Source organism: Penaeus vannamei, chromosome 36 (assembly GCF_042767895.1).
Source record: "Penaeus vannamei isolate JL-2024 chromosome 36, ASM4276789v1, whole genome shotgun sequence".
NCBI classification, from domain to species: Eukaryota; Metazoa; Arthropoda; class Malacostraca; order Decapoda; family Penaeidae; genus Penaeus; species Penaeus vannamei.
This window is the reverse complement of record NC_091584.1, coordinates 22,607,634-22,620,133: the sequence shown is the minus strand read 5'-3', so window position 1 is coordinate 22,620,133 and position 12,500 is coordinate 22,607,634. Positions and strand designations below refer to the sequence as shown.

At 36.5% G+C, this 12,500-nt stretch overlaps 1 protein-coding gene across 1 annotated transcript in view; it reads left to right on the top strand.

Annotated features, from left to right (window-relative positions):
• The window catches only part of LOC113829024 (uncharacterized), a 72,349-nt gene that overhangs the window by 52,472 nt on the left and 7,377 nt on the right, over window positions 1-12,500 (top strand). The window contains exons 10-11 of the mRNA XM_070114877.1: window positions 3,545-3,786; window positions 10,320-10,434. Coding sequence (XP_069970978.1) covers window positions 3,545-3,786; window positions 10,320-10,434 — 357 coding nt within the window. The remainder of the gene's footprint in view (window positions 1-3,544; window positions 3,787-10,319; window positions 10,435-12,500) is intronic.

Sequence of the window (12,500 nt, the reverse complement as noted above, 5' to 3'; positions counted from 1 at the left end):
CTATCTCTCTCTATTTCTCTCTCTCTCTCTCTCTCTCTCTCTCTCTCTCTCTCTCTCTCTCTCTCTCTCTCTCTCTCTCTCTCTCTGTCTGTGTCTCTCTCTCTCTCTCTCTCTCTCTCTCTCTCTCTCTTTCTCTCTTTCTCTCTTTCTCTGTCTCTCTATGTGTCTCTGTCTCTCTGTCTCTCTGTCTCTCTGTCTCTCTCTCTCTCTCTCTCTCTCTCTCTCTCTCTCTCTCTCTCTCTCTCTCTCTCTCTCTCTCTCTCTCTCTCTTTCTCCCTCTCTCTCTCTTTCTCCCTCTCTCTTTCTCTCTCTCTCTCCCTTCCACCCACCTTCCCTCCCTCTCTCCCCCTCCCTCCCTCCCTCCCTCCCTCTCCCTCCCTCCCTCCCTCCCTCCCTCCCTCCCTCCCTCTCTCTCTCTCTCTCTCTCTCTCTCTCTCTCTCTCTCTCTCTCTCTCTCTCTCTCTCTCTCTCTCTCTCTCCCTCAATCTCTCTCTCTCTCTCTCACTTTCTCTCTCCCTCGCTCTCTCCCTCCCTCCCTCCCTCCCTCCCTCCCTCCCTCCCTCCATCCATCCATCCATCCATCCATCCATCCACTCCAAACAACGTCTCCCGCTCCCTGTAGTACCCGCTCCCTCTCTCTCGAGAATGGCACTGCTTGGCACCGCTTGGCACCCTCGCCCCGGCAAACTTCGACCTCCTAAACTTCGTAAATAATGGAAGGGGCACTCTGGCACAACTTCCTTGGGTTGACTTTGTGCCGATTATAATGAACAGCGTGATCCTCCCCCCACTCCCCCTCCCTCTCTCTCCCCCGACCACCACCCCCACCCCTCTCCTCCCTTCCTCCCCTTGTCCTTTATTGTTTTGGGTTTTATGCGGTTTTTGTGGTATGTTGAAAATGTGTATTTTTTTTTTTTTTTTTTTTTTAAGGGGGGAGGTGGGGTGGGGGGTGGGGGTAGGGTTTTTTATCGACTCTTCATTGGATCTTTGTTTGTCTGTTTGTCTTTCTCTCTCTCTCTCCTCTCTTTCTCATATTCGTTCACGGTCTTGTTCTCTCTCTCTCTCTCTCTCTCTCTCTCTCTCTCTCTCTCTCTCTCTCTCCCTCCCTCCCTCCCTCCCTCCCTCCCTCCCTCCCTCCCTCCCTCTCCCTCTCCCTCCCTCTCTCCCTCCCTCCCTCCCTCTCTCCCTCTCTCTCTTTCCCTCTCTCCCTCCCTTCCTCCTTCTCCCTCCCTCCTTCTCGCTCTCTCCCTCTCTTTCTCTCTTCCACCCTACCCCCTCAAACAAACAAGCAAAACAGATCTAAATATTTTTTTTCATATTTTCAATTCAAATTTACCAACAAGTATTTCCACTCATAAACTTGAAGAAAAACAACAACTAAAGGGTAAACAAACCTCGTTCAAGACTCTTCACGTTGAATGAATGAGTGAAATTGCAATGTTGATGAATGGCGATCCATTTTCCATTCATAAAAAGTGCTTGAGTTTTTTTTTTCTCTTTTATTTAGTTTTCGATTTTTTCCGGTTTTTTATTAACCTCATGAAGTTTTTATTACTTTGATTATGTTATTATTGCTATTATGTTATGTTTATTACAATTGTTCTGTGTTGTTCTTTATTAATATTATGTCATTACCTTATGTCTTATTAATATCGACATTATTATCGTTATTATTTTACTCCTATTAACATTTATATCACTGATTTTATTTTCATTGTGTTTTTGTCATCTTTATTATTTTCTGATTACCATTATTCCTGTCATCATTTTTATCCAAAGTTGCTATTGTTATTGTCGGATTTAAAGGGAAAAGAAAGTTGCTACTTGTAATAATGATGATGAAGATTATGAAGATGATGATGATGGTGATGTTAACAGCAGAAAGATGGTGATAAAAATGTAATGGTAAGATAAGGGAGAGAATAATGATAACAAGAATTATGGTAGTGATTTCATTACGATGGAGATTATGATAATTGAGATAATGGTAATCATGGTTAATAATAACGATGATAATGACGATAATAATAACCATAATGATAATGATACTGATAAAAACAATAATGATGACAATAATAAAGATAAAAAGAAATAATGGTAATAATAATAATGATAATAATGATAATGATAAACAATAATGATAAGTCAAGACAGTGATTGAACGCCAAGAACAGAAATGATAACAACAGTAACACGGCTGTTATTAATGTAATTACCAGGAGACCCATTTAATCAAAACTTTGAAATTACAAATAACAGCATTACCGATAATTACCAATAAAGCAAAGTAATAAAGCGGTATACTCTTAATGACATCAATTAGAGACTGATTAACGAGAACTAATGAAATGACGGTTCATGTCGTTTAATGATATTTTAATTGCCACAATCATGATTGATAAGTAGAAGGCAAAAAAAATAATTATGTATTAATGATAATAGCCAAGAGATGGTTAATGATGCCAGGTAATGAAAAATTAATGGGTTTTAGACAAATGAAAATGAGGGAGATTGCGTGAATTTTTGTTATTATTTGTTTGTTTATTATTGTCTTTGCGATTTGTATGTCGGTGTTATTGTTGTTGTTTTGGTGTTTTTGTTGTTATTGTTGTTGTTGGTGTTCTTGTTCTTCCTCTTAACCTTCTTTCTTTCTTGTTCTTGTTTTTCTTCCTCTTCTCCTTCTTTTTCCTTGTTCTTACCCGTCATTTTCTTATTATTATTTATGTTACTGTTATTGTTATCATTGGTGTTATTATTTACCTTATTGTTATTTTTTGTCACAGCAATTTATGATTATAATGACATTGCTAATCACTACACAAGACTTTACATAAGTTACGTAAATCAACAACATAGCAACTAAAAGGAAAATGAATAGATTAATCGATAGATAGACAGATATCGTAATTTCTTATAAAACTCTTGATTTAGGCCTTGTCGTAAGAGTATAATTATGATAACACTTTCCATAATGATAACTTTATCTGTGTTATTGTCCTCATGACCTTAGAAGTAGTATTAACGGTTGTGAATTAAAAGCATTAGCGTTATTAATAGCCTTAATATGATATAATGCGTTATATTATCATTATTGTTATTGTAGCTACTGTTGTAATTATGGTTTAACTTGTCGTTATGTTGATTAGTAGTACTAATCATCATTAATATTATCATTATCATTATTGTTACAATTACAGTAATTATTATTATTGCCACTTCTATTACCATTACTATTACTAGCACCTTTACCATTACAGTTACATAGTACCATTACCTTTCCCGTTATCCTAACCAACGCCCTATTCCCAATCACCATACCCATTCCCACTCCCAATCACCATCCCGTTCCCAATCACCATACCCATCCCACTCCCAATCACTATCCCGTTCCAATCACCATCCCGTTCCCAATTACCATACCCATTCCCATTCCCAATCACCATCCCCATTCCCAATCCCCATCCCCATCCCCATCCCCATTCCCAATCCCCATTCACCATAACCCCAAACCCACTCACCAACCCATTTTCTTCCCCCCCAAAAGGCAGTCTCCTAGTAGTGACAGCGGTGATCCTCATGGCCACGATTGGGCTCGATTCTGCGGGCGTGCTGGTGGGCGTGGCAGCCGGATGTGCGGGCGTGGGCGTCGGGCTGGTGAGAGTGGGCAACAGGCTTAATCTCGAGGACTTGGCTCCCCTGCAGCTGTGGCGTCTCGTTCACATCTTCAACCTGACGGGGATCCTGACCGCTGCCGTGGTGCCCGTGGTCCTGACGGCGTTCGCGCAGGTGAGTTGAGGGTGGAAGAAGAAACGTTTTTTGGGGATAAGTTGTGGGGGAAGCGGTTTTTTTTTGGGGGGTGGGGGGTATTGGGGTTGGAATGTTGTTTGGGGGGAGGGGAAGGGTGGGGTTAAAACGTTGTGGGGGGGAAGCATTGGGGTTGAAACGTTATGTGTGTGTGTGGGGGGGGGGGAAGCGTTGGGGTTGAAACGTTGTGGGGGGGGAGGGAAAGGTTGGGGTAGAAACGTTGGGGTTGAAACGCTGTGGGGAGCAACATTGGGGTGGAATAACTAGGGTATAAACGCTGTGGGTGGAGGGGGGAACGTTGGGGTGGAAAGGTTGGGGTCGACACGTTGGAGTGACACTGGACGAAATACGTTTTGATAAAATCGTTGTAATAAAACAACGTAATAAAACGTTGTAGTAAAAATACAATAAAAACGTTTCGACAAAAACGTTGTGATAAAAATGCTGCTGTTAAGATGCCATGATAAAAAAAAACGTAATATAAACGTTACCATCGTTGTGATCGAACGTTTGTGATGTCAACGATAAAAATACTGTGATGAAAAGATTTTTAGAAACGTTGCAATAACGATGTTGCACCACAATTGTAATAAAACTAATGTCATGAAAAGGCTATGATAAACATGTAATAAAACTTGATAACATATGCATTGAAATACAGACGTGATAAAAAACGTTAGAATAAAAACGTTGTAATGAAAGCGGTATGATCAAATGGTTAATATAATATATCGAGCGGTGAACACTTCCATGCGACTTGCAAAAAATGAAAATCGATCGAAATTACGAAATCTCACTTGATTTTTCAAAAGTAGACTTTGGAAACATACTTTCTCGTCTTGGATACTGAAGTTCTTCTGTATATTCTAATCACCTTTATTCATTTTATATGGGGGCTCAGTCACAGATAGTTCCCAGTAAGTCTTGTGAAAGTATTCAATTCCCTTTTTATATACAATTTCCGGTAAAGTAACAGTTTACAAGAAGTTCAATAAACAGTTTTTAATTCCATAGCAGGGACCGCTGGGCCTTCTCATCGAGAAACCGAGATTTTTTTTTTTTTCCCCGAAGGTTAAAACATCAGTGTATATAATCATCTGTCCTTATGATGCTTATTTAGTTAATTTTCAAGAATCAAAACCTCGGTGTCTTTATAATCTCTCTGTCCAGTCGGCTCAATACATGGCATGTTTAGGGGAAAAAAACATGTTTGATGCATGTCTTGTGGCTGGTTAACATATTAGTAATTTTAGATTATTATTGTTTGTTGTTTTTGAGAAGTAAATGCAAGTATAAATGAAAGATATATATATTTTTAATTCGATATTTATATGTATATTTACGTTGGTACAAGAACTGACGGAAATTAATACCACAGTCCCCTTGCAGAACTGGGAAATAACGTTCTTCCACGGATAAACTTCGCATACAACATATTTGATGCATAAAAAACATACTTTATAGAACCCGCGCGAACCAGCTACAGCATCGGAATCTCTATGAGCGAAGGAAAGAGAGTCCAACATACTTATCCTGATCCCGCGTTCGAAATTACCCTATAAACTGGATCCTATTGACTGTCCGCTCCTTCGCCAAAGCCATTCGGTATTCTTGACGGGCGGCTTTCGTCGTGAAGGGCGTCGGGGGGAAAGTGGTTTGACGAGAAGGGCCTTGTTGGGTCGTCGGCTTGAGGGGGGTGGGTGGGGTGGGGTGGAGGGGTAGGGGGTTGATTAGCTTTCGGCGCGTCTGGGTGAGGTCGTGGCGGTTTATTTTGTCTAGTTTGATTTTGTTTGTTTGTTTGTTTTTGTCAGTGTTTATGTTCTTTTTTATTGTATCTTTCAGTTAGATATTTTCCTAAGTATATATTGACGTAGCTTGTTTTTTTTATATACATGTTTTTTTTTTATTGTTACTCTTTATTGTATCTTTGTCAAAATCTTTGCATAATTAATGTAACTCGTTTTGTTGTTTATCTATCTATCTATCTGTTATTTTTTCCACCAAGATATACGTAATTCTACTGCTTTGTCGAATTAATTACGGTTTATAGGCCTATCTATGACATATTCATTAGATTCATGAAAATATCATGATAACGAAAAAATACCTTGTTTGTCATGCTATAAGTGATTACAAGGAGTTTACTAAATAAGCATATCTGTATTTTAGAAAGATTTTTTTTCATGTGTGATTTAAAGAAAAAGTTATATTCAATAAATTTATATTAAAACTTTCGAAAAAGAATGTCCTCGGGATGATTTAGCAGTTTCTTTACAAAACTAATGGAATCCTTTTAATTCTACGCATTAGGCAGAGTGACCTTGAAATGAATAAAGAAAGGTTATTAGGTTAGGCTGGATGACGTCATAAACCGTAACAGCTGATTTTTGCGACCAGTTCGTGCGTGTCAACCTCCTTGTTTGTAAACATTGATGTCCTTTTAGCGCGCAAACACACACACACACACACACACACACACACACACACACACACACACACACACACACACACACACACACACACACACAATAAACATATAGTCTTACAGGAATCGGATATTTCTCAAATATACTTTAGTTTTTCATTATCCAAAATTTTCTCATTAATATTTCTCTCATGGCAATTTAACCACCCTGCACTGAGCACTTAACGGAGAATGTTAGTTAAATAAGAGAGGACAATAACCAAGTAATTTAAAAAGATTAACGGTCGGTTTGTTAGAATTGTGCGAGGCCCGACCCAAAGAATATTCGTATACTTGACATGCATAAATAAAGAAATGAATGCATATTTATCAGTCTAGACATGCATACCAAGCCGGCAAATAGATGGTTGAATGTATATCTATCAGATATATAGACAGATATGCCTTTATTTCTACATATACATTTGTGAAAATTCATTGGGTCGGGCCTGGCACAATTTTAATAAACCGGCTGTATATTTCTAAACCAAAGCTATTATTTCCATCGCCTTGTAAACTGACAGATTTACCCATTATAAAGAAAAGAAATCTGATCGAAGATTATTGAAGTTTAGTACAATGGTCCTTTTAACTTATTTTTTTCCTTTTTGAGTGTTCTTTTTCTTCCTCTTTGACGTTATCTTATCACCACGGTGAAGTACTTTGCCATCCACTACCGAATATCTTAAAGCCCTATATTTGGTTATCTCGAAAACCTGATAATTCAATCAGTTTTATCACAATCCCGAATTTAGAAAGTAATGTTAAGATCACTTTTAATGTTCACTCGTAAGCCCTCATGGTCACTTAATTACACAATTACACTCAACTGATTATCGTATTTTCACAGCGATGAGGTTGTTCGGGCAGACATGATATATGAAATTGGGTTTAGAAATATTTTGCTTGTGAAATCGCGATTCCCATTGATTCGCGGATCTTAAACAGCAAGTTTTTTGGCTAAATATTCTTCTGATAAAAATTGGCGACGGCCTCTTTTTACGACAACAGCGCCTCTATTCAGTATTATCATTATTATTGTTGTTGTTGTTGTTGTTGTTGTTGTTGTTGTTATTATTATTATTATTATTATTATTATTATTATTATTATTATTATTATTATTATTATTATTATTATTATTATTATTATTATTATTATTATTATTATTATTATTATTATTATTATTATTATTATCATTATTAGTTATGATTATCATTACCTTTGTAACTTGTTCTTGTTATTTCATTTTAGTCATAACCGTTATTACTATTAATATTATCGTTATCAATATATGTTAATTATCATTGTTACTGTTATTGTCATGATTATTATAAACGCAGTCCCATATTTTTTTAATTTTATTTTATTGAAAAATGTATCTTCTTGATTTCAGAACATCAAAACAAGAAAGCTATATATTGAATAATAGTTCTGAAGGTTTGATATAAGTTAAAATTATTATTTTTGATGATTAGAAAAAAAACATGACCTTTTGCACTTGCACAGTAAGGTTTGTTTTCGTTGCAAATGAAGTGCATTTAATGACATATTCTTGTTTACTTGGTGTGTATGCCTGTGCATGCGTGTGTGTTTACGCATGTGTGGATATGTTTACACATATTTCCAAGCTTGTTTTTCCATTCATATTTATTTATTTGCAATTCTTCACATGTATGTATTAGCCTACATATATTTCTTTCTTTCTTCCATTCTTTATCTATTGATTTATAGGCAATTCTCCACATGTATGTATTTGCTTACATATCTTTCTTTCTTCCATTCTTCCATTCTCGATTATTTATAGGCAGTTCTCCGTGTATATGTACTTGCCTACATATATTTCTTTCTTCCATTCTTTATCTATTTATTTTCAGGCAATCCTCCACATGTATGTATTGGCCTACATATAATTTTCTTTCATTCTTTTTCTATATATTTTTTAGGCAGTTCGCCATATATATGTACTTGCCTACATATATTTCTTTCTTTCTTTCATTCTTTTTCTATATATTTTTAGGCAGTTCGCCACATTATGTATATGCCTACATATATTTCTTTCTTCCATTGTTTATATACTTTGTTTACAGGCAATTCTCCACATGTATGTATTTGCCTACATATATTTTCCTCTTTCTTCCATTCTCCATATACATGTACTTGCCTACATATATTTCCCTTTCTTCCATTCTCCATATACATGTACTTGCCTACATATATTTCCCTTTCTTCCATTCTCCATATACATGTACTTGCCTACATATATTTCCCTTTCTTCCATTCTCCATATACATGTACTTGCCTACATATATTTCCCTTTCTTCCATTCTCCATATACAAGTACTTGCCTACATATATTTCCCTTTCTTCCATTCTCCATATACATGTACTTGCCTACATATATTTCCCTTTCTTCCATTCTCCATATACATGTACTTGCCTACATGTATTTCCCTTTCTTCCATTCTCCATATACATGTACTTGCCTACATATATTTCCCTTTCTTCCATTCTCCATATACATGTACTTGCCTACATATATTTCCCTCTTTCTTCCATTCTTCCATTCTCCATATACATGTACTTGCCTACATATATTTCCCTCTTTCTTCCATTCTTCCATTCTCCATATACATGTACTTGCCTACATATATTTCCCTTTCTTCCATTCTTCCATTCTCCATATACATGTACTTGCCTACATATATTTCCCTCTTTCTTCCCTTCTTTCATTCTCCATATACATGTACTTGCCTACATATATTTCCCTCTTTCTTCCATTCTTCCATTCTCCATATACATGTACTTGCCTACATATATTTCCCTCTTTCTTCCATTCTTCCATTCTCCATATACATGTACTTACCTACATATATTTCCCTCATTCTTCCATTCTTCCATTCTCCATATACATGTTCTTGTCTACATATATTTCCCTCTTTCTCCCATTCTTCCATTCTCCATATACATGTACTTGCCTACATATATTTCCCTCTTTCTTCCATTCTTCCATTCTCCATATACATGTACTTGCCTACATATATTTCCCTCTTTCTTCCATTCTTCCATTCTCCATATACATGTACTTACCTACATATATTTCCCTCATTCTTCCATTCTTCCATTCTCCATATACATGTTCTTGTCTACATATATTTCCCTCTTTCTCCCATTCTTCCATTCTCCATATACATGTACTTGCCTACATATATTTCCCTCATTCTTCCATTCTTCCATTCTCCATATACATGGACTTGCCTACATATATTTCCCTCATTCTTCCATTCTTCCATTCTCCACATGTATGTATTTGTCTACATATATTTCCCTCTTTCTTCCATTCTTCCATTCTCCATATACATGTTCTTGTCTACGTATATTTCCCTCTTTTTTCCATTCTTCCATTCTCCATATACATGTACTTGCCTACATATATTTCCCTCTTTCTTCCATTTTTCCATTCTCCATATACATGTACTTACCTGCATATATTTCCCTCTTTCTTCCATTCTTCCATTCTCCATATACATGTACTTATCTACATATATTTCTTTCTTTCTTTCACTCCTTGATATATTTCCCTCTTTCTTCCATTCTTCCATTCCCCATATACATGTACTTGCCTACATATATTTCCCTCTTTCTTCCATTCTTCCATTCTCCATATACATGTACTTACCTACATATATTTCTTTCTTTCTTTCACGCTTTAATATATTTCCCTCTTTCTTACACTTTTCCATTCTCCATATACATGTACTTGCCTACATATATTTCCCTCTTTCTTCCATTCTTCCATTCTCCACGTGTATGTATTTGTCTACATATATTTCCCTCTTTCTTCCATTCTCCATATACATGTTCTTGTCTACATATATTTCCCTCTTTCTTCCATTCTTCCATTCTCCATATACATGTACTTACCTACATATATTTCTTTCTTTCTTTCACTCTTCGATATATTTCCCTCTTTCTTCCATTCTTCCATTCCCCATATACATGTACTTGCCTACATATATTTCTTTCTTTCATTCTTTATCTGTTCATTTTCAGGCCGGTAAGAGCGGATGGATGGCGGTATGGTTGGTACCCCTTACCCTGGTGGTTCCTGCGGCTCTCCTGCACCTTTTCTGCCTCTCCTCCAACGCCCAGTCTTGGGACCAGCCAGGTGAGATTTTTATTAAGTCTTGGGACCAGCCAGGTGAGATTTTATTTTATTTATTTATTTATTTATTTTTTTTTTTTTTATTATTATTATTTTTTTTGGTTTTCGTTTGTTTGAGATATTGGTCCTGTTGAGTTGCTATGAGAATGATGATGATTGTTGCTGTTGGTATCATTGTTATTGATTATTTTATTCGTTTTATTAGCGTTATTTCTGTTATTCTTTATCTTATTGATATTATTTATCATATTCTCTATCTTGGTATAATTATCTTCGTCATGTTTTTATTACGTCTTCTTATATTTATCATTATTATCCTTATCATTGTTGATATTAAGAATAACAATTGATGTTTATGTTATTTGTAGCATTTAAAGTCATTTTAAGAATTCTTAAAGTATACATCATAAAGAACACTGTGTTAGTATATCATGAATATAAAAGTTTAATTCTTATTTCTTACCATTTTCAGTTTTTGTTTGGTTTGTAATTACTAGTTTCCTAATATTTTAGATTTTGTTAATTTATTTACATTTTAAGACCATCTTATGATTCAGTGAGCAATTACTCGGTATACTCAGCTGACCCGAGTCCGCTTCTCCGAAATGACCAAGGACAAGTCATTGAGAAGCTAGGTCACAGGGAGTATTGGTTAAAGGGAAAATAGGTCAGGAAGGATAGGTCACAGGTACGTTAGGTCACAGGGAGAGTAGGTCATAGGAAGGTTAGGCCACAGGGAGATTAGGTCATAGGGAGGCTAGATCACATGGATGTTAGGTCACAGTTGAGGTAAGGTCACAGAGAAGATGGGTCACAGGGAGGATAGATCACATGGAAACTAGGTCACATGGAGACTAGATCCTAGGAAAGATAGGTCATAGGGACGCTAGGTCACAGGGAAAGTCTCAAAGGGCGCTTGGAGGAATATCCGATTGCGTGATAGTTTGGAAAGTATTTAGTCCTTGACCTTAATCCTCTGTTTCTATAATTGTGTAGAAATATTTGATTATGTATTACGAGTGAGTGTCATCAGAATACTTTTTTTTTTTGCTTTGTTATTGCTTGTGTTTATCATATCTTTAAATGTATTGTGGGCATTCGTAATGTCTCAATCAAATATAGAAACATGATATAGAAATAATGTGTGCTAAGTGAAACTTATTGAAGCTCCCAGCACATTGATTTTTTTTCGTTTTATTAACATATGGATACTTAAGTAGCATTTGAAACGCACTGAATGTAAGGCAAGTTTACAATAAATGCGTATTCGAGCATCTAGATAATTTCTAGTCTTGATTTATAGATACTTGGAACTCTCTTAATGGCGAGTTTATACCGTATTTTAGGTCAGCGAGAACAAGAATGGGTAAATACTCATATTCTACACAAAGACATTGCATTGGAAATATTTGTAATGCTTTGTTCACGTAATCGTGTTCGATCCTACCCACAGGCGTATATATATCTCGTCTCTAAGGTATATAAAAACAAAGGAACATCACGAATAGCGTGTTGTTGATTCGTCTAGCGATCCCTTATTCTCTCGCGTTGTATCGAAGCCTCTTGTAGGATCGAATCCGCTTTGGAACTCGAAACATCTTGTCATATTTCTTTCTCCCTTCTTTTTACGCCATAGCTGAAAGAAGAAAAAGAAAAAAACTATACTCAAAAGAAGTTTTTATCAAGTATTACCACAAAGATAGATTGTTCTCCCGCTGTTGCGCCAACCGCCAATATCTATTTCGAACCGCGTCTCTTGCACCGCACGGACGCTTCCATCAGCTGTTTTGAGACCCCGATAACAATGCACCTATTGATACCACGGACTCACACGGTACAAATTCGCTCTCACTGCTGCCAATATAACTTCCCACGCACCTCTTTGCCCGCCACTCTGCCCTTTGTCGGCGGGCGAGCGAAACAACAAAACAACTTACGAGGGTTTCAATAGGCCTGTGTTAGGTCTCATAGCTCGGCCATTGTTTATATCTCGAGCCTTGATTCTGGTGTGAGATAGATTTTTCATGATTTATGATTATGTGGAGATTGTAAGGAGATATAAGTATAAG